Source organism: Choloepus didactylus, chromosome 1 (genome assembly GCF_015220235.1).
Source record: "Choloepus didactylus isolate mChoDid1 chromosome 1, mChoDid1.pri, whole genome shotgun sequence".
Taxonomy (NCBI): Eukaryota; Metazoa; Chordata; class Mammalia; order Pilosa; family Megalonychidae; genus Choloepus; species Choloepus didactylus.
In genome coordinates this window covers 204,702,044-204,728,822 of record NC_051307.1, presented here as the reverse complement: position 1 = coordinate 204,728,822, position 26,779 = coordinate 204,702,044, and the positions used below count along the sequence as shown (strand labels likewise).

General features: G+C 47.6%; 2 protein-coding genes and 1 pseudogene across 2 annotated transcripts; 2 read left to right on the top strand and 1 right to left on the bottom strand.

Annotated features, from left to right (window-relative positions):
* The first annotated feature begins 36 nt into the window (after positions 1-36).
* Positions 37-7,655, top strand: RRP9 (ribosomal RNA processing 9, U3 small nucleolar RNA binding protein). Its single transcript, XM_037797424.1, has 15 exons — positions 37-196; positions 474-556; positions 2,276-2,385; positions 2,773-2,840; positions 2,922-2,963; positions 3,225-3,351; positions 3,972-4,096; positions 4,178-4,270; positions 4,664-4,764; positions 4,857-4,991; positions 5,076-5,138; positions 5,365-5,510; positions 5,588-5,667; positions 6,255-6,328; positions 6,477-7,655. The coding sequence occupies exons 1-15, from the start codon at positions 77-79 to the stop codon at positions 6,568-6,570; spliced, it is 1,461 nt and encodes a 486-aa protein (XP_037653352.1). The 5' UTR covers positions 37-76; the 3' UTR covers positions 6,571-7,655.
* Positions 7,656-16,129: 8,474 nt separating this feature from the next.
* LOC119528869 lies at positions 16,130-16,628 on the bottom strand (annotated as a pseudogene).
* A 3,195-nt stretch (positions 16,629-19,823) lies between these two features.
* Positions 19,824-23,979, top strand: LOC119526895 (IQ domain-containing protein F5-like). Its single transcript, XM_037826413.1, has 6 exons — positions 19,824-19,863; positions 21,396-21,456; positions 21,545-21,674; positions 22,517-22,630; positions 22,759-22,797; positions 23,530-23,979. Exons 1-6 carry the CDS (start codon positions 19,824-19,826, stop codon positions 23,977-23,979), a joined length of 834 nt encoding a protein of 277 aa, XP_037682341.1.
* Positions 23,980-26,779: the final 2,800 nt, after the last annotated feature.

Sequence of the window (26,779 nt, the reverse complement as noted above, 5' to 3'; positions counted from 1 at the left end):
GGCGAGGGTGGGTGGGAGCCTATCAGGGCGCGGAGTCTTTCCCGACCACTGGGGATTTTAGTCGCCACGTGAGTTCATGGCGGATGCTGCTAAAGACACGACGGGCCTCATGTCGGCGACAGCAGCCGCTAGGAAGCGGGGAAAGCCGGCCTCGAGGGCCGGGGCCGGTGCGGGAGCCGGCAAGCGGCGGCGGAAAGTAAGCGTGGCGCTTCTGCGGGTAGGGGTCAATTCCACTGCTGGGACCACGGTCTCCCCACCCCGGGAAGCCGGGACCGGGCACTCTCCCCAGCCCTTCGCCCGGCACCCTAGCTGGTAGGCCGACTCCTCGCGGGTCTCTCCGTGGACCAGGTCTGGTTTAAGGTCTTGCTCTTGACCAGAGGCTCCGATCCCGCGGCGCTCGGACAGGAAGGGGCCCTTGGTCATTCCGGGGTGGTCGGGACCTCTGATCAAAGAAAGGATTATGTAATTCCCAGGCCGATTCTTCTGGGGACAGGAGCAAGGCCAAGAGTCGCGGCAAGATGAATGAAGAGATCTCCAGCGACTCTGAGAGCGAGAGGTGAGCTTCTCTTTCATCTCGTGGAAGGGAAAACTGAGGCTCAAGGCATATGGGCATATACAGTCTATAGGGTCCTAGGATCTCATGACTCTCAGCTCGTGGCTCTTTCCTTCAATTTTTGGCCCTGAGGAGAATCTTCTTCTGTCTCTGTTGGGTCTCCTTGTGCGGAGGAGAAGGGGGTGGGGCGCTTTGCAGGATTTCAGACCGGAATAACAGCACATCAGACTTGACCCTGCCAGGGAATCCTGGTGCCTTCCTTGTGAGTTGGTTAAGAGTTTTCTTAATTGTAAGGTTTTTGTGTGTGGATGTGTGCCAGGCCAGAAGTTAATCACCTTTTTTGGTGTACAGTTCTGTGAATTTTGACAAATACATATAGTCGTTTGCCACCACAATAAAAACATAGAATGGTTCCATCACAAACTCCCTCCGCCCCCAATTCCTTTGTGCTCCTTTGTAGTCAGAACCTACCCCCAGCCCCTGGTAACCAGTGTCCCTAGAATTTCACCCTTTCCAGAATGTCAAATGAATGGAATCATCCAGTACATGCTTTCCTTACTATTCTTTAGAGTTCTGTGTCTGATGTGTGAATACTAACCAATAGATTGATTGGTTTGCTTAAGCTGAATAAACGTCCGGCCTTGGCTGTGTAAGGGAAGGATAGCACCAATCCTGTTGGTTGAAGGCTTGCTGGGCACAGACCATGAATGATCTCTGGGGCATGGTATGGCCTTGGCTTCCCTGAGAATTTTCAAGGCTTCTTCTGGGAAGTCATGGGCAAGGTCATGAGAGTTCTGGGAGGCACAGTTGGGGCACCTGACAGGGACTGGATATCTGTAGGCGTGTGATCACTTGGGTTTTCTGCTTTTGGGATCTCATGACCTACCTCCAGCTCCCAGGAAAAGGTCAAAGCAGGGCTGTCTTGGAGTGAAGTGAGAGCCCTCAGCTGGTCCAGGATGTGGGGCATGGAGGGGAAAGCAGGAACTTCACCAGCACAAGGTCAAGCCAAGACAGTCAGGATTCTCTGTTTACCCCATCTTGGGGACAAAAGATGGGGCTGTAGCAGCAGGGATGGAAGTCATGACAGCCCTAAATGTGTCTGCCTCTTGGGTCCCTGGATGGGATCTGGACTGGCTGCTTTCCATGTCTGGGGCTGGTTGTTATCCTGGGATCCGGCTTTTCTGCTCTGTGTTGGATCTCCTGTTTCCTGTATCCCATGCCTTCCTTGTTCCTAGTTTACCTTGTTTGGCAAGCATAACTTCCATCCTTCTTGGAAGAGGGGAAAAGGACCAATCTTGTGACATTTTGCGTAGCTGACAATGTCTTCATTTGTCTTTGATGATTTCATTGGTGCATTCCAGTTAGCATTTTCATTCAGGGTTTCAGAGTGTGGCTCCTTTGTCTTCTTGCTTTCAGTATTGCTGTTGAGGCATCTGAAGCTATTTGATTCCTGACCTTTTGTTTTATGACCTGATTATTCTTTGGAAGCCTGAAGAATCTTCTCTTTTCCCCCAGTTGCGAGATTTCACGGTGGGCCCTCTCATTTTGGTAACTCAAGCCCTCCAGTTTCCTGCACATGTAATCGTTGGCAAGGAACAGTGGCAGGAATGGTGGGGGTAAGGGGGGTAGTGTCAAGTGGTAAGAAGGGCAATGAAGCGGCACGGTTTGAGTGGCCAGAGGAGCAGGGTGAGCCCCTGATTCCCAGCCCCCTCCTGCTCACAGCGTGGCTCCAAAGAAGACTGAGGAAGAGGAGGAGGAGGAGCTGGAGGAGACTGCACAGGAGAAGAAGCTGCGCTTGGCCAAGCTCTACCTTGAGGAGCTGAGGCAGCAAGGTGAGCCCCTGGGTGGGGCAGGTAAGGAGCAGTGCCTGTGCCTAGGCTTGCCTGCTGCCCGCTGATGGGTGACTGACATGGGTACCCAGTGGGCTGCTAGGCTTGGTGGTGCTGGCTGCCCTGTAAGGGGTAGGCCAGGAGTTCTGGTGGGCCTCCCGGGGTGGGCCAGATCAATGGGGATGGACATCAGACAGATCTGATAAGCACAGGCGGGGGGAGGGCAGGAGGAGATCATCCAGCCTTCCCTCCCCTCTGTTGGAGGCAGCCTGAACTCCCCACAGAATGTAGCCTGAGAGTTTGGGACTCAGCATCGGGTATGGCACACTGGGGATAGGACTACAGTGGGGTCTCAGCGTCAGTTTACATGGTCTGCTCTGTCCCGGACAGAGGAGGAGAAGGCTGAGGCCCGTGCATTTGAGGAGGACCAGGTGGCGGGGCGCCTGAAGGAAGATGTGGTGAGTGTGGAGGGAGAGTGTGGGAGGACAGGTGGGGGCTGGTCCTGCTCCCAGGATCTCACCCCTTTCCTCTCCATGCAGCTCGAGCAGAGAGGCAGGCTGCAGAAATCAGTGGCAAAGGAGGTAGGTGGGCAGGGCATTTTGGTGTAAGGTTGGAGGGGATGGGGGGTGTCCCTCCTGGATAGCCCCATGGGGGCTCGGGCTGTGGAGTTCTTTGCTCTGGTGCATGGTGGGCACTTGGGCAGGCAGGGTCAGGTAAGGGTCTGGTCTTCACAGCCTCAGATCCAGTTTTCCTTCTGGCCAGGGTGGGTGGGAAAGGCTGGCTTGGGGGTGGGGGGATGTCTTCATGCCCTGGCTGCACTGACCTGGCCCCTGCCTACCCAGATCCAGGCCCCAGCCCCAGCCGACGTGCAGGTCTTGAGGGGCCACCAGCTCTCCATCACCTGTTTGGTCATCACCCCTGATGACTTGGCCATCTTCTCCGCCGCCAAGGACTGCACCATTATTAAGTGTGAGTGAGTGCCTGGGTGGGGGGTTACCCCTAGGGGTCATCCAGGAGGGCTGGGCCTGGAAGGAAGGTGTAGGCAGAGTAAACAGCCTCAGTTAGGGAAGGTTTGCTCCCAAAGAAGGAGGTGCTCTCTGGGTGACAGTGGAAGCTTCTGCTCAGCAATGTTGACCATGCTGAACTTCCTGCCTCTCGAGAGATTGAGCAGAGGCAAGAAGTTATTTTAACGGGAATTGGCACTGCAGATGGGCAGTTGGACTGGAGGACATTTGAGGCTCTGCACAGTCCTGGGACTGAGTTCCTGGTCATCCTGGGTCCCACCTCTTTGACAGCTGAGCACTTTCTTCATTCATCCATGATAGTAGCAGCAAGAATGTGCACATCCGTCCTCAAAGCACTTTCATGTCCCTTCTTTTCCCTTGGGCCTCACAGCGGCCTGGTGGGATATTGTCTCCACTTAACAGATGAGGAAACTAAGGCCACTTGTCCAGAGACTCATAGTGGCTGGGCCAGGTCTTCTGACCCCAGTCCAGGACTTTTTCCATGATCCCATGCTGCACCTTGAGTTGGGTTACCAGCCAGCCATATCCCCCATTACACTAGCCTCTTCCCTCTCCTGGTGGTAGGGAGCATCGAGAGCCGTCGGAAGCTGCATGTGATCCCACGAGCCAAGAAGGGTGTTGAGGGGCAGCCGCCCGGCCACAGCAGCCACGTCCTCTGCATGGCCATCTCTTCCGATGGCAAGTACCTTGTAAGGAAGGGTCAGCTCCAGGGCAGGCGGGAGGTCTGGTTGCACAGCGGGTGCCTGTGGCCACTGTCCTCATCCCTGCAGGCCTCGGGCGACCGCAGCAAGCTCATCCTCATTTGGGAGGCCGAGAGCTGCCGGCACTTGTACACCTTCATGGGACACCGGGACGCTGTGTCGGTGAGGAGCTGGGTCTCTCTTGGCAGATATTTAGCGAGCACCTCCTGGGCGGGCTGGGCTTGGTGTGAGCACTGGGGAACGGGCTGAATGAGGCATCCGGACTGGTGTAGTGAGACATGCCGGGCAGGAAGATGGGGGAAGAGACAGGGAAGAGCTGGGGAGACTGAGTTGAGCTTGCTCAGGGGTCAAGGAGGGCCTGGGAAGTCTGAGCTGGAGAGGGACTGCTTGTCCCTGGCTCTAGACAGGGCCCTACAGAAGTGCCCTGTGACCAGTCTGGGGGAAGCTGGCTCCCTGTGCTACATGGTTGGCTTTATAGAAGCCCTCCTGGGCCTAACCTCTTTTTCGCCTGCCAAAGTCCAAGACCCCTTTTGCCCTCTCTTCATGCATCCCTAGGGTCTGGCATTCCGCAGAGGTACCCACCAGCTCTATAGCACATCCTACGACCGCTCTGTGAAGGTGTGGAATGTGGCTGAGAACTCCTACGTGGAGACACTGTGAGTGTGTGTGGGGAGAGGGTGTGTGAGTTTATGTGTGTGTTCATGTGTGGCCGCCCCATCCCACCTCTCTGTCCCATCCCGCCCCCCAGTTTCGGGCACCAGGATGCTGTGGCTGCCCTGGATGCGTTGAGCCGGGAGTGCTGTGTGACAGCTGGGGGCCGGGACGGGACTGTGCGTGTGTGGAAGATCCCTGAGGAGTCCCAGCTCGTCTTCTATGGCCACCAGTAGGCAGCCTGCCTTGTGGGTGTGGGCTCCATGGGTGGGGCTGGGCTGGGGCTGGGCACACCCCTCACAGCCCCTTTCTCCAGGGGCTCCATCGACTGCATCCAGCTCATCAACGAGGAGCACATGGTGTCGGGCGCAGACGACGGGTAAGAGCTACTGCTCCTGCGTGCTCATTGCCTGTCGGGCTGGGACTTCTCTTAGAGAGCCAGTACTGGAGCTGATGTAACCCCTTTCCATAGATGAGGACACAGGCTCAGAGGGTTTGGGTGACCTTCTCCACATCCCATGGCTGGTGTACACTCGACCTCTCCCTGCTGTATGGCCCTTCTGCCTGCTCCCAGCCCACTCTCTGACTGTACTTCGTGCCCACAGCTCTGTGGCCTTATGGGGCCTCTCCAAGAAGCGGCCACTGGCCCTGCAGCGTGAGGCCCACGGGCTGCGGGGGGAGCCGGGCCTAGAGCAGCCCTTCTGGGTGTCGTCAGTGGCAGCCCTGCTCAACACGGACCTCGTGGCTACAGGTGGGTGCCTGGCACGGCAGGAAGGAGGGGGTCACAGCCAGGGTGGGTGGTGCTCACTGTCTCCCTGTTCCCCCCAGGTTCCCACAGCTCCTGTGTGCGGCTCTGGCAGTGCGGCGAGGGCTTCCGGAGGCTTGACCTTCTCTGCGACATCCCCCTGGTGAGTGGGGCTTCAGTGTTCAGCCTGTCCCTGTCACATTCCCACAGCCTCTGGAGCTCGCGGCCCCTGGGATGAGCTCTTTAATATCCCTTTTGCCAGATGGGAGCCTTCTCAGGGCAGGGACAACTATGGCTTCTCCTTATAACTCCAGATTTAGCACAGGGCCTGGCAGGAACCCTCCTTTCCTCTTCCCCTCTTCCTCCTCCCTCCTGCCTGTCCTAGGTGCTGGGGCCCAAGGTGTGGACTGCGGCACGGAGGGCCTGGTGCTGAGGTTGCTCCTGCAGAGCTGGTGCCAGATTGAGTGCCAGGCCAGGGTGTGTGGTGCTCCACACTGGGGTGACCTGGGGGAGAGCGCAGGACCCGTCAGTGGACATCTGCTGTGGGTGCAGGATCTTGCTTGGTAGTGAGGTCACAGGATAGTGCCCTTCTTACCCCGGTCTTGCTGATGGCCCCAGGGGGTAAAGTGCTGCCGGGCCCAAGTAACCATGTAGCAGGAGGCTGAGCAGGGATTTACCCACACCTGGTAAGGCCCAGCTCCTGACTGCAATGCTATCACCTCTTTCCCCCTTGTCCCTCCCTCTCCTCAGGTGGGCTTTATCAACAGCCTCAAGTTCTCCAGTTCCGGGGACTTCCTGGTGGCTGGGGTGGGTCAGGAGCACAGGTACGTGGGTGGCACTCCTTGATGAGCGAGGGTGAGGGGTGAGGTGGCGCTGGCCTGCTGGCTGAGTGGTACGAGTGGTGGAAACCAGGTGGGGAGGGAGGACAGGGCTGGGCTGGGCCTCAGTTGCCCCTCCTGTCCCCTCCTGCAGGCTTGGCCGATGGTGGCGGATCAAAGAGGCACGCAACTCTGTCTGCATCATCCCCCTCCGCAGGGCCCCTGTGCCCCCGGCTGCTGGCTCCTGACACACTTATTCCCCCTTATTTAAATCCTTCCTGGGCTGTGCCCTACCCTCTTTGTATTAAAAGCCTCCCCTTTTGGGCCCTGTCTCCTGCAGTTTCTTGGGTGGGGCAGGGACCATGGATTGGGTAGGGACAGGACTTTGATAGCCTCTCACCCTGGCCTGTCTGCTGGCTGGAGAGCTTTTTATCTTTCCCCAGGAATCAGGGGATGGAGACCTCAGCTGACTGATTCATCAGGCCAGCTCCGCATCCACCTCAATGGGCTGGTAGAGGTCAGAAGCTGCTGATCCCTCAACCAAGAAGTCATGGGTATCTGATCTGTGCAAGGGCTGGCTCTAGATTCTGAGAACTGAACTGGAAACAGCCAGGTCTGCCAGAGCAGACCTCCAGGGACACATTGCCCCTGAGGTGGGGGTCTGCAGTGGGGGTGGAACCTGCACTGGTAGGCTTTCACCTGGAATCAGAGTTGGGGAGAGATTTGTCACTGGTCCAAAGGACAGAGCCCAAGTTCATTGCCCATCACGATGTGACCCTGCCTGGCAAATGTGGCAAACATTCACTCTTCCTGAGTCTCCCTCCTGAATAGCAAAGCCAGTGAGGTGAGAGACAGACTGGAGGACCCGAGTGCAGTGACTTCCCCTTCTCTCAGTGGGGAAATGAGAAGGGGGGTGTTAAGGGTCCTGCCCCAGCTTTCCCGTCTTTGGTTCTAACCCATTGGACTTCACAGCTGAGCCTATGGGGGTCTGTGTGGGCCCCTCGGCAGGAAGCCCCGGGGCATCGCTCCTGCTTCCTGCTCATGAGCCACCCCCCCCTTGGACCTACCTGCTCCTGCCATCATCCTCTTGGGGCCACAGGGGTCAGGTTTAGATTGAGCCCCCAGAAATCCTGAAGTGGATCAGCAGGTGTTAGAATTCATCCCCAATGCCCTGCTTCAAATAGGGCCTGGTTACATTGTTTTATATAAATCTCTAGAAATTATCCATTGAGCTTGATGATGGCATAAAAATAACCTGTGAGTAACATTGTAAGCAACACTGAAATGCCCCTGTTTGTACATTCCCAACAAGGAATTAAAATTAAAAAATGAACACCGTTGGAATGGACACTGATCATGACTTCTCCCTGGCTTCTGTTCTGCTCAGCCTTGGTCAGCCGGGACTTCCTCAGTGCAGCTGGTTCTGGAGCAGCAGCTGCATCAGCGAGCTGGGTGCCTTCAACCTCTTCTGGAACCTTCCCTTCACCTTCTGTCTTGGTCAAAATCTAGTTGCTCCGTGAAGACATGCCTCCCACCAGCTCTCTGTTGAGTGTTCTCCATGTCTCCCTCAGTTAGCTCCTGCCGTGAAACAGACCACCCTAAAATACAGTGGCTCAACACAATTATTGTCGGTGGGTCTCCAGGTCAACTGAGATCTCATGGTCTTAGCTGAGCTCACTCCTGCTTTTGCAGTCTGCTTGGGTGGAGTGGGGGGTACTGTGCCTTTGTGAGTCCCCCTATATTTGGGGGTTGGCTGTCAGTAGGCCAGTCTAAGGCCTGGGATGGGACAGCTGGACTCTCCTACATGTGGTTTCTCATCCTCCAGCAGTGTAGCCCAGGCATGTTCACATGGCTGGACAGAGTCCCAGGGGAGCTGGTGGAGGTGTGCAATGTATCTAGAGGCCCTGGCTTGGATTGGGCATGTCCATCCCATTCTACGGGCCTCAGTGAGTCACAGGCCAGCTTAGATTCAAGGGAAAAACTCCATCTCTTGATGGGAAGAACTGTCAAGTCATGTTACAAAGGGCACAGAATCAAGATGTTTCTGCAGTCATTACTATGTCTACTTCCCAGTCTAGAGCGCCATCCCTTCCTCTTGCCAGAGCTGTGGTCTTGCTCCTGAGCAGGCAGAGAAACTTGCTGGAGGGCAACATCAAACTGATGGCCTCGGAGGGAGAGGCAGGCTTGGAGCGGCCAGACTGCAGCTGCCCCAGCCTGCTGGCCACTATTAGGAGGGCAGGACGTCAGGGGAGCATCCGGCCCCCAACCCTTTCCCCTAAGTGAGACCGGGCCTAGGAGTAAGGGCTGAACCCCTGACCCCTCAGGACACTTGTCCCTGCACCACTCTGGGGGAAGCTCCCACCAACCCTGACTCCAAAAGGGACACTGGGATCAGGAGGCAAAGGCAATGGGACTGGCAGCCACCTTCTCCCCGGTGTGGGCTTGGGGCTGTGCCTTGGCTTCATCTTTCTGCAGTCCTGGGTACACCCCCTATGCTGGCAGTGGTAAGGGGCGAGGCCACTTCACGGGGATGGTGACAGTAATACCTGTCCTGGGTACCTGTGGTTTTGTCTGCTAGATACTCATTTCCATTTCTTCAGGGAACAGAACTCTTATTTCTCTTGGAAATCTGTCCTTTCCCAATTGCAGCATGTCCATCCATCCATCCATTCAACAGAAATTTATTTTGTTTAGTGATGCTCCAGATCCTGTCCTAGGCTGAGAGGTTAGACATGAACAAGACACACTTCTTGCATTCAAGTAACTTAACCGTGGCAGAGGAGACATTAAGTAAACAAGCAGACATATAATACAAATTCAGATGAAGGATGTTGAGATAAAGCAGAGTAAGAGGACCGAGGCTGGGAGGCAGGTGGTCTGTAAGGTCTGGGGAAGTGACCTTGAGTGAGCCCTGCATGGTGGGAAGACCCAGGGAGAGGATAGCCCGCCACCTGGAATAGCCTGTGCAAAGGCCCCAAGACAAGAGTGAGCTCAGTATTTCCAAGGAGCAGAGAGGCAGGCACCGCGGCTGGAGCAGAATGGATGATGGAAAGGTGGGGAGAGTGAGCTGGAGAGGTGGGCAGGGCCGGGTCAGTTGGGCCTCCGAGTCATGGGAAAATCCTGGAAATTTTATTCAAAGGCAATGAGAAGTCTTCAGAGGGTTGAGAGCAGAGAAGCGATGTGATTTGGTTTCCATCAAAAACTGAAAACACCTCTGGCTGAGTGGGGAAATACTAGGAGTAGGGGGTTGGGGAAGAAGAAGGGAGGCCAGTTAGGAAGCTTTGGTGGTAGCAGGTAAGAAATGGTGAAGTGAGAGGGACAGCAGTGAGGGAAGTGGGAAGACAGCGTGTTTGGAGGCAGACCTTGCTGATGGGTTGGTCGTGGGACGTGAAGGAAAGAGGGCAACGTAGTGGACGTTGTTGACATTGACCAGGATGAGCGAGACCTGGCAGAAGAGCAGGATGGGAGGATGGCGTTCAGCTGAGAATGCGTTACATTTGCAATGCCTTGTATACAGGTGCTGAGTAGGCAGAGCTCTTACTGCTGTGTTTATTTTTTATATGTGCTTTATAACATATGATTCTGGGGTGCTGACTACACCCCATCCAGGGTAGGTGTAGGGTCCTGGCCTGGCTGATCAGAGTATCACATGATGATTCTTTTGGGGGTGGGCACACGAATCTTGGGGACTTTTGTTCAGAACCATGGGGAGGGGAAGTAGCTCTGTGACAGTGAGGGGGAACTGCTGGTAGCCACTTGCCACCTCAGGAGCTGGGGCTGGGGATCTGGGAATAGAGCCGACAGAGAGCAGCAGATGGAGAGGGAGAGAAGGACCAGGGCAAAATAATTTGAGCCTCTGGATTCCACTGGGCCTGTGCTGGCCAGTGTCCCCTTTTAAGCCAGTTTGAGTTTTCTGTCCCTTGTAGCTCTGGAATAATAATAGACTAACATAAACATGGAAACATAATTCGAAGGTTAAGTCAGGACACAAGGGAAAGAGGGAGAGTGGAGCTGGCCTGGGCACACATTTGGAGTATCCCCAGACCCTCAATAAGCCACATGGCGTGCTAATGCAAGAGCCTCTGAAAGACACTCCATCCCCAGCCGCACATAAAAGCTGCAGCCTGAGATGCAGTGGGAAACCAGCATGTCCCTGGAGGCAGGCCTCTTACCAGGTGGGGCAAACTTGGGTTCCCTTTCTGCCCTTACCTCAGTCACCCAGGAAGGAGTGAGGGTGGAGGCTTTTGGGGGAAGCCACGACTCACAGTTCTGGAGGTGCTGGGCCCACCCTAGATTCTTCTTCCAAGACCTACCTCCCAGTTCCTCCTATGGAGAAGTGGGGGAGAGAGATGACAGCTGGGTACAGGGAGGGGCTGGCTGCCAGCTTTTCTCCAGGTCCTTGCTCCCTGTCCCTCCCCTCCCAATCCACCATGACTCCTTTCCATTTATCTCGTTTCCCCAGCTTCGTTCTCCCCCCTTTTCTTCATCAACTCCTGACCCTTTCCCTGGTGACTGGTCACTGTGCAGCATTCAGTGCTGAACCCCACCTTGCAAAGTTTCCTCAGTCCCACCCCAGTCACCCCTTTCTGGGCCACTGGGCACAGGGGAGAGAGCAGAGACAGACCTGTCCCTGAGAGAGGAGGGAGGGGTTGGGGGCCCTGAGCGCTTTGGGTCTCCTAGAGAAGCTATCTGGCCTCGTTTGCCCTCTAATATCTCATTCATTCATTCTTTCATACCCTATAATATCCCATTCATTCACTCACCCACTCACTCAATGAGGATTTTTCTAGTACCTACTATGCGCCAGCACCGTTTAGCATCTGGGCACATCCAGGAGGAAAATGTCTGGACTCTGCTTTTCAGGGCCTGGGGGATGAAGAGACAGTCAGCAAACAGGTGAGTGTGTAGAATTAGGTGAGGATCACCATGGAAATCCATGAAAGGACTCGTAGTATTTCCCAGGATGCAGCATCCACCAAGTCAACCCCAGGGGTCCTGCTGGGGGTGGGGGGCAACTGTGCCAGGGTCTGCATTAGAGAGTCACATACCTGGGATGGGGTGGGTCTGCTACAGGAGAAATGACTGAGGCAGGGGCTGACAGGAGGGGCATCTGGGCACAGCCACTCTCAGGAGAACTGCTTTCCTTCCTCTGCAGGCTGGAGGGCTCTTCAGACCCCTCCTTTCTGCTCTCCTTTCCACCCCTTCCTGAGGGGGTAGGGGGAACTCTGAGAGAGGGGGTGGAGAGTGGGGAGAGACCCAGAATGCTGGCACCTCTGTATTGGGCCCCTAACAGTGACTTTGGGGGGCCCTTGTGTCTTGGGTTCCCTTCCCCAGCTCCGGGAGGCTCAGGCCCTCACCCGACTTTCATCATTAAGAGACGTCACTCCTTCTCCCTGGTAGTTTTTCTAACTCTGAAGTCTAGGTTTTCTGATATTTCTGACACTAATAAGCCATTCCAGCTTTATTTTGGTTAGTGCTTGCATGGCATATCTTTTCACATCCTTTTTACTTTTACATTTTTCCTCCAGAATTTTAAATAAATGAGGTAATACAGGTATATACTCCTTTTTGTTTGGCTTCTTTCCTGCAGCGAATTTATTTTGAGATTCATTCATGTTGTTCCATGTGTCAAGAATGCATCTTTTTTTTTTGCAGAATAGTATTCTATAAATGTATATTGTTTTAAGCTACAAAGTTTCAGGGTAATTTTTTACACAGCAATAGATAACTAATAAATGGGGATTGAGAAGCAGTTTGGGGAATTGCTTGTCGATTCCTGGTCCCTGACTCTCAGCCAAGTTGTGTTCTTTTTAAAAACAAGTTTATTAAGGTATAATTGACATACAGTAAAATGCACATATTTAAAGTGTACAAATTTATATATATCTCCAAGAAACCATCACCACAATAAATGCACATATTTCTCACCCCAAAATGTTTCTTCATGTCCCTTGGTAATCCTTTTCTCCCACTCCTGAATCTCTCACCCCCATCCCCAGGCAACCACTGAAATTTCTGTCACTTTAGTTTAGGTTAATAGCGATTAATAATATTCCACCTTTTGTTTGTCTATTCATATTTGTGTTGTTTCAAGATTTTGGCTATTCCAAATAAAGTTGCTATGAACATTGATTCATAGCATTGAACACTGGTTGAAGTCTTTATGTGGATATATGATTTCATGTCTCTTGTGTAAACACTTAGGAGAGGAATAGTGGGGTCACATGTCAGGGATATGAAATGTTAAGAAACTGCCAAACTGTTTTCCAAAGTGGTTGTACCATTTTTCATTCTTATGAGTGCTATGTACAAGTGAACTGCTGCACATCCTCACAACACTTGGTATGGTGAGTCTGTTTAATTTTAGGCATTTCAGTAGACGCACCATGGTATCTCATTGCAGTTGTAATCTGCATTTCCCCATTGCTAAAGATTTTGAGCATTTTCATACATACCTCACATCAACATATCTTCTTTAGCTCCGCCTTCATGCGCAGTTGCCTAGAAGCTCTCCAGGTTTCACCTTGTTTGCTTCCCATCTTTTGGGGATCACTCTCCTTCATTGCCTGATTTCTGATGTCTTGAAAACCATTGTTTTTTTATGTTTTGCCCGGTTTCTAGTTGTTTCAGGTGGGACGGTAAACCAGTCACTGTTACTCCATCTTGGGTGGAAATGGAAGCCCCATCCTTTTATTTTTAACCTGCTTATATCACGTTTAAAATGTTTTTTTTTTTTTTTTTTTTGAGAAAGCATATAGGTTATCTTTAAAAAAAAAACAACCACAAAACAATCTGATAATATCTACCTTTTAATTGGCATATTTAGGCTGTTTACACTTGCTGTAATTATTGATATGATTTTATTTAAGTCTACATTTTGTTATTCGTTGCCTATGAGTTCCCTCTTTTTTCCCCTTCTATTCCCCCATTCTTGCCTTCTTTTGGACTATTAGAATATGTTTTAGTGTTCCATTTTGATTTATCTTTTGGATTTTTGACTAGGTCTATTTGTATTATTATTTTTTGGTGTTTGCTTTAAGGGTTACAATATGCAGACTTAACTTTTCACAGTTTAGAGTTAATATTTTACCACTTCAAGTAAAATGTACAAAGTTTTACAACCATATAGTTTCCTTCTTTATGTAATAGTTTTCAAGTGTTTTACATTTACATACTTTGAAAACCACACTAGAGAATGCCATAAAAACAATCAAACATATTTTAAAGAACTTAAGAAAAGTAGAGCATTATATTTCATCTGAGATATTACTTTAGCATTTCTTGTAATAAGCGTCTGCTGGTGATAAATTATCTCTGCTTTTGTTTTTCTGAAAATGTCTTTATTTTACCTTCTTTCATAAAAAATGAGGTATACTTTATGTACAGTGAAATGAAAAGATCATAAGCAGACAGATAAATGAGTTTTGGCAAATGCATTATCCCATAAGCCACACTTCATCAAGATACCGAATATTTCTGTCAAAGTTCTTTTATGCCCCTTTCAAATCGATCTCATTTCCCCACCCTCCACCTCAAAGGCAACCACTGTTCTGCTTTCTGTTACTATAATTAGTTTTGCATGTCTTAACACTTCATATAAATGGAATTATATGTTCTGTTTAGTGTTTGGCTTTTTCGCTCAACATAAAGTCTGTGATATTAATCCATATCATTGCATGTAACATTAATTCTTTGCAATTTATTGCCAAAGAGTGTTCCATTTTATGCATATACCACAACTTCTTTATCCATTCTCCTGTTTATAGACATTTGAATTGTTTCCGATGTTTGGCCATTGTGAATATAATGCTATAAGCATTCCTGTACAAGTCTCTTTGTGAACATTTCTGTTTCTATTTCTCTTGGGTAAATACCTAGCAGTGAATTGCTGGGACATAGGTAGTGTAGGTGTATGTTCAATTTTATAAGAAACAGTGAAACTAATTTCATAATTGGTTGTACCATCAGAAATATGAGACTTTAATATTTGGTGTTCTTAGTTTTTGTTTTTGTTTTTATTTTATCCTTTCTAATGTATGTGTAATGGAATCCCATTGTGGTTTAAATTTTGCCTTTCCCTAATGACTAATGATGTTGAGCAGTTTTTCATGTGCTTGGTGACCATTTGTATATCTTCTTTTAGGAAGTATCAGTTTAAGCCTTTTGTCTGCTTTTATCGACTGCTTGTCTTTGTATTACTGAGTTGTAGAATCTCTTTATATTCTGGATATGAGTCCTTTGTTAGATATATGTATTGCAAATATTTTCTCCCAGTTTGTGGCTTTTTAAAGTAGTACATTTTGATGAACAGATAATTTTAATTTCGACAGACTCCAATTTATCAATTTTTTATAGTCAATGTTGTGTCCTAACAAATCTTTATCAACTCCAAGGTCAAAAAGTTATTCTCATAGGTTTTCTTTGAGAAACTTTATCATTTTAATTTTTTGTGTTTAGGTCTATGATTAATCTTGCATCAATTTAATTTTTTTGTCTATGATGTTAGATAGGAGTCAAGATTCCATTTTTTTATTGAAAAATGCATTTCCCTTCTGCATTGAAGAATTTTGGTACATTTAAAAAATCAATAGACAGTATAAGTGTGAGTCTATTTCTGGACTTCTAGACAGTTTCATTGGATCTGTTTGCCTCTTCTTACACTAAAACCACACTGTCCTGATTTCTGTAATGTTATATAGGTCTTGAAATGACAGCATTTAAATCCTTCAACTTTGTACTTCTATTTCAAGAATAGTTTGATTATTCTAGGTCCTTTGCATTTCCAAATGATTTTAAATTCAGCTTGCCATTAAAAAAAAAGAAGCCAGCTGGGATTTTGATTGGTATTACATTAAATCTAAGAGATCAATTTGGGGTGAATTGCTAGCTTAATAATAATGAGCCTTCCAAACCATTAACATGGTATTTATTTAGATTTTCTTTAATTTTTCTCAGCAACATTTTGCAGATTTTGATATAGTGGTATTGCACATTTTTTTGTTTAAGTTTATTCCAAGACATTTTGTTTTCCCTGTGATGATATATATCTTCAAATTTCTTTCCCCAGCTGTTCTTTTTGTATAGAAATATAGCTGATTTTTGTATATTGCCCTTGTATTTTACAGTCTTTCTAAATTCTCTTATTAATTTTAGTAGATTTTTTCTTTTTTGTAGATTGCTTTGAACATTTTTATGTGTGTAATCATGTTGTCTGTGAATAACAGTTTTATTTCTTTAAAAATGTTAGCAATTCTGTTTCATATATTTGTTTTATTGCACTGGCTAGGACTGTTAGTAACCTTGTTAAACAGAAGTAGTGAGAGCAGACCTTTTTGCTTTATTTCCATATCTGTATTTATTTATTTATTTAACTTTAACCTCTCCTTTTTATTATCTTTTAGTTCAGTTTATGCAATGATTTGTATTTTTGAAAGAACTCAGTTTACTGAATAAAAGGCATTGTTCATGGTTCGTAAAGCAATTAAAGCAAAATAAGTTGCTGAAGGGGTAGCATTTAGTGAATTAAATAATACACACTTTCCTATAGATATATGTTTATACATAAAATGAACTGAAAAAGAAACTGCTTGTTTTAGGGCACTAAAGCAGATTTACATACAACAATCAATTAGTAGAAAAACACAAGGAAGTTTCTATGCGATCCCACTAGAGATTTCCTAGATGTTAAGAAAACTACATTTTTTAGACGTTAAGGCTATTAAGTTTACAGAAGCACAAACACCAACACATTTTCAGTAAAAGTTATTTTAAGGGATAAAACTATGTTTTCTATGCTTGGCATAAATTTTAATTTTTTCCAGTGGAACCAAAACCTCCTGAACCCCTTTCAGTGACATCCAAAACTTGAACTTCCTCTATTTCTGGATAAAAAATGCATTCACAAATCAGCTGTGCGATTCCATCACCCTTTTTCACTTCAAACATTCTTTGCCAAAATTAAATAGCACAACACCATTTCCTCTATAATCTTCATCTACGACACTAGCTCCTACATCTATGAAGTGTTTGCAGCCAAGCCAGAACGTGGAGCTACTCTTCCATAACATCCAGAAGGAAGCTACCTGAAGGTCTGTTTCCACAAGGGCTTTCCCTTGGGTGGTACTGTACAATCATATGCACTGCATGGGTTGTAGCCTGCGGCTGGTGCGGACCCCTTGGTCGGGGCCGACCCCTTGGTTGGGGCCGTGGCGTGCTCCAAGAGCCAGGCAAAGTGGATAAGCACCTCCTCTACAGACCAGGTGCGCTTGGTGGGGGAGATGGCAGGGGTCTCTTCCGAGCAAGGCATGGCAGGGCCAAGAGCCGAAACCCGAGCCGAAGAGAGAGCAGAGAACCGAACCAGAGAATCAGGATGAGGCCCGCCTCAGGGAAGACCAAATTCTCCATATCTTTATTTTTGAAGGCTATTTTTTCTGGGTATGGAACTCTAAGCATTTAATCAGCAGTGAATCTTTTTGTAGATCTACATCTTTCTACTTTGCCCCAGAATACTATGAGAGACTATCAAACGTCTTGCGGAAATATGATACACAGCAAATATAGGTCACCTTCCCTGACTGTGAAGTAGGATATGATACACTAGGAAGCCTGTCATACAAAAAAATCTTTTTGGTTTAGCATGACTCATTCTTATTGACTCTATAATTGTCCCTAAACCACCTTAGAAAAGCAGAGATTGGTCCTGATTTAACAGCACACGGTTCTCAAATGAGGTATACAGAGATGATGAGATCTTGGGAAAGCATGAATGCATAGGGGAAACAGCTAGGAAGGGAGAAAGATCTAGTCCATGATTTCTTGCCTGGGCTACAGGGCACATGTCTGCTGGCCTGGGAAGTATCACCTCTCCAAAGACTAATGAGACGACGGTGGGCAGAACATGGAAGCACTCCTGGGTGTGCTCTCTTGCAGCAGCCTGCGCCAGGGGACTTTTTCTGGACTGCTTGGCCTAGCTCTGAGGATGGGATGTCTCCCATCTGGACACACTTCCCAGGATAGGCCTAGGAACTTACTTCTCTCCAGAAAGGTGCTCAGCAACATGAACTCGTCTCATGGAAATCCTTGGAAGCTACAAAATCAAAGACAATTTGGAGCTTATTGCTGGCAAGGAAACGTGATCCCAGGAACTCACCACTGGGGTCCCAGATCCACAGTTTGCTCACAGGCATTTTCTTCTGGCTGCCGTTTGTTTCTAATGAAAAGTCAACCGTAATTTTTATTTTTCTCCCCCTAAATGCAGTGTGACCTCTCTCTTTAGTTTCTTTGTTAGGATTTTCTCTTTATATATTTATATATTTTTACAATTTGTCCATGTTTGTGCCTATATGTGTTCTATTTGTATTTATCATGTTAGCGTAATTTTTTTTATCTTACTTTGACTTTAACAATCCTTTCTTTTGTTACTCTATCCAGTGAACGATTTATTTTGGATATTATATTTTTCTGTTTTAGAATTTCCACTTACTTCTTCTATCTGGTTTTGTTTTTTAGAGTTTTTATTTCTCTGCTGAAATTCTCCAACTATTCACCCATTTTTTCCACTTCTCCCTCTACATTTTTTATCCATATTTATGGATATTAGTTATTTTAAAGTCCTTGCCTGCTAATTCCAGCATATGAGTCATCTGTGGGTCTGTTTCTCTTGATTTTTTTCTTACTATTTTACTGTGAAAATATAATGTAATGAAAGTTGCCATTTTAACCATTATTAAGGCATTAATTACATTAGCAATGTTGTGCTACCATCACCATCCATTACCAAAGAACTCCTACAACACTATAGCCAAAAGTTTTTCTTCACCCAAAACAAAAACTCTGTACCCTATAAGCAGTAACTCACCCTTCCCTCTCCCCCAAGCCCCTGGTAAGCTCTAATATACTTTGTGTTTCTATGAATTTGCTCAATCCGGATTTTCATAGGAGTGGAATCATCCCACGTGTTATTTTGTATCTTGTTTATTTCACTTAGCATAATGTTTTCAAGTTTCATTCTTGTTGTAGCATGTATCAGAACTTCATTCCTTTTTAGGGCTGAATAATACATCATCATCGGATATACCACATCTTGTTTATCCAGGCATCTGTCATGGGTATTTAGATTGGTTCCACATTTTGGCTATTGTGAATAGTGCTGCTATGAACATTGATGTATAAGTATCTGTTTGAGACCCTGCTTTCAGTTCCTTTGTGAATATGCCTAGGGGTAGAATTGCTGGTATCATATGGTTTTCCTATGTTTAACAGTTTGAGGATCTGCCAAACTGTTTTCCATAGTGGCTGAACCATTTTACACTTTTACCAGTCATACATGAGGGCTCCAACTTTCAACAATTGTTACTTTTTTAAAAATTATTTTTAAGTAATAGCTATCCTAGTGGATGTGAAGTAGTAGCATTGTAATTTTGATCTGCCTAATGATGAGCATCTTCTCGTGCTTATTGACCATTTGTATATCTTCTTTGGAGAAATGTCTATTCAAGTCCATTGACCATTTTTAACTGGGTTGTTTGACTTCATCTTGTTTAGTTGTAGGATTTCTTTATATATTCTGGATATTAAAACCATAGAGATATATGAGTTGAAACTATTTTTTCCCATTCTGTAGTTCTGTCTTTTCATATTCTTGATAATGTCCTATGATGCACAAAAATTTTTAAGTTTGACAAAGTCCATTTTATCTAGTTGTTTTTATTGCTCATGCTTTTGGTATCATATCTAAGAATTCATTTGCAAGTACAAGGTCCTGAAGATTTTCCCCTTATGTCTCTTAAAAGGGTTTTATGGCTTTAGCTCTCTGTTTATGTTATTGATTCATTTAAAAAATTTTTATTGTGAAATTTAACATATATACATAACAGTGATAACTCTCAAAGTACGATTTAACAAGTAGTTAGCAAGTTTCAAAGAATGTTATGAGTTACAGTACCACAATATTGATTCATTTTTAGTTCAATTTTGTATATGGTGTGAGGTAGGGGTGTAATTTCATTCTTTTACATGTGAATATCTAGTTTTCCTGGTACCAATTGTTGAAAACACTATGCTTTCTCCATTGAGTGGACTTGTCATGCTTGTCAAAAATCAGTTGGCCATAGAAGTGAGGGTTTATCATTGGACTCTCAATTCCATTTCATTTGTCTATATGTCTATCCTTATACTAGTACCACACTGTTTTAATGACTGTAGCTTTTAGTAAGATTTGAAATTCCCTAGAGTTTGCTTTTTTTTTTTTTTTTAACCTTGTTGTTGAAGGTTGTAGTTGTCTATTTGTCTTGTGTTTTTTTCTGACTGTCATCTTGCCCTGGGCAGGTGGATGGCCTCGTAAATTCCCCCTATATATGCAAACACTCTGAATGCTCCACTTTCCCCAGGAAATTGTCTGCAGCCTTTCTTCCTTAACTCCAAGTGCTCTATTGTGTGTCTCAACCATGTAATCTTTTGCCCAGATGGCTGTTGTTTGTTTTCTTACAGTGTTTTAGTGGCAATGCCTGCTGCTGCTCCATCCAGAGTGAGCTCTGGGACAGGTGAGACAAGGATGAGAGTCTGGATCAATCTGTCAGCCTGAACATACACATACCCAGCATGTAAATAAGGTAAGTTCTGTTCTCCAGATCAGGGACCTGGAGTCTACACTGGGAGTCTGAGCTGCACTAACCCAGGGAGTGGGTGGGGGGAGGGCTAGTAAAAACATCACGCGTCTTTCTTACCTTTTTTATATTGCCTATTTCTTGTTCAAGAATTCACTTGGTTGTTGTAAACCTTTGTTTTCCAGAGCTCTGAGTAAGTCATTTCTGCCAGTTTCTGCTTGTTTTCAAACACTTTTGTGGGAAGATGGGATATTTGGGAACTTCTTGGTCAACCATCTTGCACGAGTTTTTTTCCTTTTGATTACAGATGAGATTTTCCTGCTTCTTCACATGTTTCTTTTCTTTAAATTATTACTGTATGCTGAACATTGTGGAGAAAAGCAGTAGAGACTGAGGTAGGTGAGTTTTCAAATCACTGGGAGTTCAGTTGGGCTGGGAGTGGGCTACCACTTTAGTTTCTGTCCAGCTCAGTTTCATATGTCTTCCTCTCTCCAGCAGAACTGTGGAATCTCTGCTCTCTGAGACCTGCGATGTCTCTCTGCTATCCAGCCCAGCCCCTGGCTTCTATGAGGGATAATGGTGATTGGAAAGGATTCTCTCTCTGGGAATTTTTAAGATTCCAATCAGCTCGGCAGCTCATTTGCAGCCATTAATGGTTCAGGTTTCTTCTCGTCCTAGCAATAATGCTCTGCATGTGGCAGGCTCACTCCTCCATGTCTCCACGTCCAGAGACTCAGTGAACATCTGTAGGCACGAAAGCATCTACTAATCTCTGTGCAGCTAGAAGGTGGCCGTCCCACTCCGGAATTTAATTCATTTAGAATTCTCTGTATCCACAGCTCTTTAATGAATTTAAATAAAAATGTTTTTTAGTTTACTAATATCAATTTTTATTTGTTTGTTAAGTTTGTTTAGTTTTCTTACTGCTGTGGATACCAAAGAGCAATAGAATTTTTGATCCTATCTGTCCTAACTGGAATTGGAAATGACGATCTCATGGAGTGGCATCTCTTCCTCTTTTCAGATTCTTCCAGAAGGAAACCCTTCTTCACCTTGACCTGCCCCTATACTTACTATCTGGTATTCTCTCCTGATGGTGCCAGGTCTTCTGGGTCTTCGTGGGATGTGAGATGCTTCTATATACTCTGCTCAGTAATTAGATTTTGGATTTAATTATTTCAGTGTTTCTCTAATCTCTCGATAAACTTGAGGAAAATGGGGATTATCCTTCCAGAGCACAAAGCACAGGCTTTTCATGATTGTGGAGGTTCAGAAACTGGTTAGTGTTACCACAAGAGTCTACACTACTTCACCTTTCTCAAACTGACCCAGCGCACGCTATCACATCTTGTGTCACATCACACCCTGCAACTTCCCACTTACTTCAGTGTGCTCACTCATTCTGTTAACCTCACACTGGCACCACAAGCCTCAAAGAGTCTTTTTTCCCCCCTGCGTTCCTTCCACAGACCCCACTGGCCTCCCCTGGACTCGCCCTACACAAATGAACTCCTCCGTGACCCCTGGGCTGTGACTCTGAGAGGGAACCAGAGTCTCCAACTGACCCCTGGCTCATGGCCAGAGGCCTTTCTGCTCAGCACTGACCTGGTGGCTCCAGGTGGGTCTTCCGAGGCCAGGAGCAAGCAGAGCGGGACCAGTTTCTGCACCGGCCGCCCCGTCGCCCATTTCCCGACTGTGGCCTTGAGGCTCTCGAGGACGGAAGACAGGAGAGCACTGAGGGCATTTGGGTGAGATGGGGCCAGGCTGGTCTGGGGGGTCACGGCATTCCCTGCTCACTCTGGATGAGTCATACGTGGGTCAGCAATTCAGTACTTCTCTTCAAAAGTAATTTGTTGGTAACATTTTGTTACATATAGTTTTCTGCCCCTTTATATGCATCTAGAACATGTAAGTGTATGATTATGTAGCTAGTTTTATTTACATAAATGGGATCATAGTGATCTTCAACTTTTTCACTTATAAATATATCTTGGATGCACTTCCTCATCAGTACCTATAGAGTAAACTCATTTTAAACTGTTATGTAGTTATATAGTACGGATGGACTGTAAACCATTGCATAAATCCTGTACTGCAATTTTATGTTATTACCCAAAACTATCTTTATACACCCTTGTGCCAGGGCCATGTTTCTGGTATCTTGTCTCTGTGACTGGAGCTTTGGCCATTTTCTGGCAGAAAATAATCGGCAGCATTTTCATCCTTTCCCCGGAGGGAGCTCAACTTTTGGGAGTCACCCTGGTGCCTGAGTCACAGCTACCCTTATGACATCATGCTTCCCCTCCTCCAGTGTCCCTGCTCATGCCATGGCCGGGGGAGCACAGATCAGAGGGGACTTGAACCATCTACACCCAATGCATGCGTGACCAATGGTGAGTATCAGCCAGACATACCAGGCTTCTTAGGGAAGGCCCCATGGATCTCTCAGGAGGAGGCGACTCCCTGACATCTAAAGACTCTGGGAAGACCTGACAGCTGGGGGTGCGGTGGGGTGTGGGACACTGACGAGAGAGGAGGGAGAGCAGCGACTCAGCCTCACTCATGCTGTCACCCTAAATGCTGATTACAGGAGGAAGAGCAGCCTAAAGAAATTAACAAACCCACTAAACAAGATGACCCTCAAACAGAAAGGGAGTCGACTGGTGAACCTTCAGAACTTATTACCACAGAGGAAACGATTACGGTAGGAGGAGCCCTGGCTTGGATGTCCCTGATCCTTGTGTCCTGATTTCTGTGGTCTTTCGTACGGTCCAGAGCTAAGAACAGGGATCAACTCGTCCCTGTATGTTCTCTTCCCCTATTTCCTTTCAGGCTGAAGATGTCAGTCCGGTTGAGACACGTCTACAGAGAGTAGGTGATAAGAAATTCAAAAAAGTTTGTCACCTCACATCATGCAGGGCTGGGGCTGGAGAGGTGGGGGCTGTGTTTGTAGAAAGGAATGGCCAAGATTTGGGAAATTGGGCTTCGTTAAAATTGTGTATGTGTGTGTGAGTGTCCTTTTGAGTGGTGCATAGATGTTTGCTTGATAATTAAGATTTAAAGTGCGAAAGTCAAGAGAAATGTAGATGGGGAAGAGATGAAAGAGATGTCAAACTATGAAGTGTGTGCGTGTTGTGACAGAGGAAGAGAGCTAGTTGGGGATTTGAGCTGGAGTCAGGGTTGAGAGGGCAGGGGGCACAAAGTATGCCATTTCCCAGCAGGTTTGTGGGGTCTGAGGGGACGGGACTGGAGACTCATTAGCGGGGTAGGCCCAGGCGGAACATGGAAAGCCTTGGATCCATAGCTCATTGTGTTCTTGTACTAGTCTGGCCTACCTAATCATGTAAAACTAGGTGAGGGAGAAAGCACTGGTGTTTTACAGATGGGAACACCGAGACTCAGGGCAAGATGATGTGTCATGGCCGTTAACCAGAGAGTGGCGGGGACAGGACATCTGCCTGGTCTCCTGGCTCCAGCCCAGTGTGCCTAAATTTTGGAGGAATGGGCAATTGTTGGCCCAAAGGATCAGGAACCCTTCCTGGCACACCCTGGGGCAGAGATGGGTGAAAAACATTCCTTGAGTGTCCCTTCTTTTGATTGCAGATACGCCCCAAAGTAAAGAGGGCCCCTAGTAATGTTCAGCAAGCCATAATAAAGATCCAGACCTGGTGGCGCGGGACCCTGGTGCGCTGGACACTGCTGCACGCGGCCCTCAGGGCTTGGATCATCCAGAACTGGTGGAGGCTGACGCTGGTGAAGGTGCTGGAGAAGAGGCGGCAGGTGGCCCTAAAGAACTTTTCACACCAGGAGTGGGCAGCGGTCAGGCTGCAGTCCTGGGTCCATATGTGGCGCATCCGCCAGCGCTACTGCCACTTGCTCAACGCTGCCCGCATCATCCAGGCCTACTGGCGGTGCCACTCCTGTGCTTCCCGGGGTTTCCTGAAGGGCCACTACAAAGTCACAGCCAACCAACTGCATCTGGAGCTGGAGATGTTTCTGGGCTCAGGGCCTTGCATTGTGACAGAGTGTATTCCCCTCCCAGTAAAGGAGTGAAGTGGTCTCCCCCTGCCTCTCTCTGCCTGACAAGGAGGTCAGGACAAATGACGGCAGATACTCAGCATCTCACATGCCAGCTCTGAGGAAACAGGCAGGGAGCTGGGTTCTGAACCCCTTGTCCAGACTGAGCAGGTCTGGTGATTGATCAGCTGTGTCTTCACAGGCAGGGGAGAAGGGGGTACAGGTGTGCCACGTGGGCCAGCTCCGGGGAGCCTCATTATTGTTCGGTCTATGTAAATGGTGCCCCTGGGTTGGATGAATAGAATCCCGGGGGAGGGTGGTGGTGGTGGTGATGGCAAAGGGAGCACATTTGTCAAAAATGTAACCATTCAGGTTTGGTTGATCAGGCCCTGTACCTCCTACCCCCCATGGCTGAGAGGAGCCCACCCACCCTTAGCCCTGTCATCTTGGCTCTCTTCATACTTGACCTCCAAGTCGGATTCTGGGAGCCAAATTGGAAGCTGTCAGAGAACAAAGCCCAAATCCTCATTCCCACCTTAACTCCATCTGTCCCTCACCCTCCAGCTCCAGATGGAGGCTGGGCCTCATCCTCCTCCAGACCTGGCCAGTGGGGCTGGGGAGGCAGTTCCATAGGGGTGGGGAAGGGAGACAAAGCATTTCCTCACTGGCCTGAACCCTCTTGTGAATGCTGGACCTGAGGCATCACAAGGCCAGGAGCTGAGAAGGCCTTGGTCTTGGCCTTGCCTCCCTCACCCCTTCCTCAGGCCCACCCTCTACAAGGACAGCCCCAGGCCCAGCTGATGCCCCTTCCTATGGAGTGCTGCCTGGGCTGCAATGGGGGCCCAGGTGATGATACAGGAGCATTAAGAGGTCAAGGCTGGGCTGTCCCTCTGCCCATCTGGACACTACAATCCCGTAGCTCCCCCAGAGGGAGGAGTCTGGGGTCTTGGGTTCTTCCCCCCACCAAGGCTGCAAGCTCAGAAGCCCGGACCTCAGCCCTGCTCCATCTGTCCTGCCCTGGTGACTGCCCTCGGGTGTGAGCTCTGTATTTCCTGGCTCTGTCCTGCTCCTCAGGCCCTATTGTTTCAGCTGGGTCTCTCGCACACCTGCATGAAGGTTTTTCTGTCTTTGCCTCTCTTTGTTCAGAGCAGAGAGCGAGGGCCTTGGAACCAGACCAGCATCAGTCAGAACCCTGGCCCTGCCTCTCTGCCATGTGGCTGTGGGCAAGTCATTTCCCCTCTCTGAGCCCCAGTTTCCTGAGCCGTGACCAGGGACCAATGATCCCCCCTTTCAGGGTAAATGCCAAGTACCATAAAAATTCAGCATCAGCAACAAAACAAGGAAAGAGTTGGTACCCACAAACCTTAAAAGCTGGCAGCTGAGATAAAAACAGGTTGAGTAGAGGGGCCCAGCAAAGCACAGTGAGATTTCCCTCTGGTCCCCGGGCCCCTCAGCAGACAGAGCAAGAGAATATATGTTTGTGTATACACAAGCACACACATACCTGCAATTCTGTAACCACAAAGACACTCAGAACATTCCCATGAGGCCATTGATTAAAATGCTTCAGCAATAGAGTTACCCTTCGACCCAGCGATTGCACTTCTCGGTATATACCCGGAAGATCGGAAAGCAGTGACACGAACAGATATCTGCACACCAATGTTCATAGCAGCATTATTCACAATTGCCAAGAGATGGAAACAACACAAATGTCCTTCAACAGATGAGTGGATAAATAAAATGTGGTATATACACACGATGGAATACTACGCGGCAGTAAGAAGGAACAATCTCGTGAAACATATGACAACATGGATGAACCTTGAAGACATAATGCTGAGCGAAATAAGCCAGACACAAAAAGAGAAATATTATATGCTACCACTAATGTGAACTTTGAAAAATGTAAAACAAATGGTTTATAATGTAGAGTGTAGGGGAACTAGCAATAGAGAGCAATTAAGGAAGGGGGAACAATAATCCAAGAAGAACAGATAAGCTATTTAACGTTCTGGGGATGCCCAGGAATGACTACAGTCTGTTAATTTCTGATGGATATAGTAGGAACAAGTTCACAGAAATGTTGCTATATTAGGTAACTTTCTTGGGGTAAAGTAGGAACAGGTTGGAAGTAAAGCAGTTATCTTAGGTTAGTTGTCTTTTTCTTACTCCCTTGTTATGGTCTCTTTGAAATGTTCTTTTATTGTATGTTTCTTTTTTTTAAATTTTTTTTCATACAGTTGATTTTAAAAAGGGAAAAAAGTAAAAAAAAAATAAAACAAGGAAAAAATATGTAGAGCCCCCTTGAGGAGCCTGTGGAGAATGCAGGGGTATTCGCCTACCCCACCTCGGTGGTTGCTAACATGACCACAGACATAGGGGACTGGTGGTTTGATGGGTTGAGCCCTCTACCATAGGATTTACCCTTGGGAAGACGGTTGCTGCAAAGGAGAGGCTAGGCCTCCCTATAATTGTGCCTAAGAACCTCCTCCCATATGCCTCTTTGTTGCTCAGATGTGGCCCTCTCTCTCTAGCTAAGCGAACTTGAAAGGTGAAATCACTGCCCTCCCCCCTACGTGGGATCAGACACCCAGGGGAGTGAATCTCCCTGGCAACGTGGAATATGACTCCCGGGGAGGAATGTAGACCTGGCATCGTGGGACGGAGAACATCTTCTTGACCAAAAGGGGGATGTGAAAGGAAAGGAAATAAGCTTCAGTGGCAGAGAGATTCCAAAAGGAGCCGAGAGGTCACTCTGGTGGGCACTCTTACGCACACTTTAGACAACCCCTTTTAGGTTCTAAAGAATTGGGGTAGCTGGTGGTGGATACCT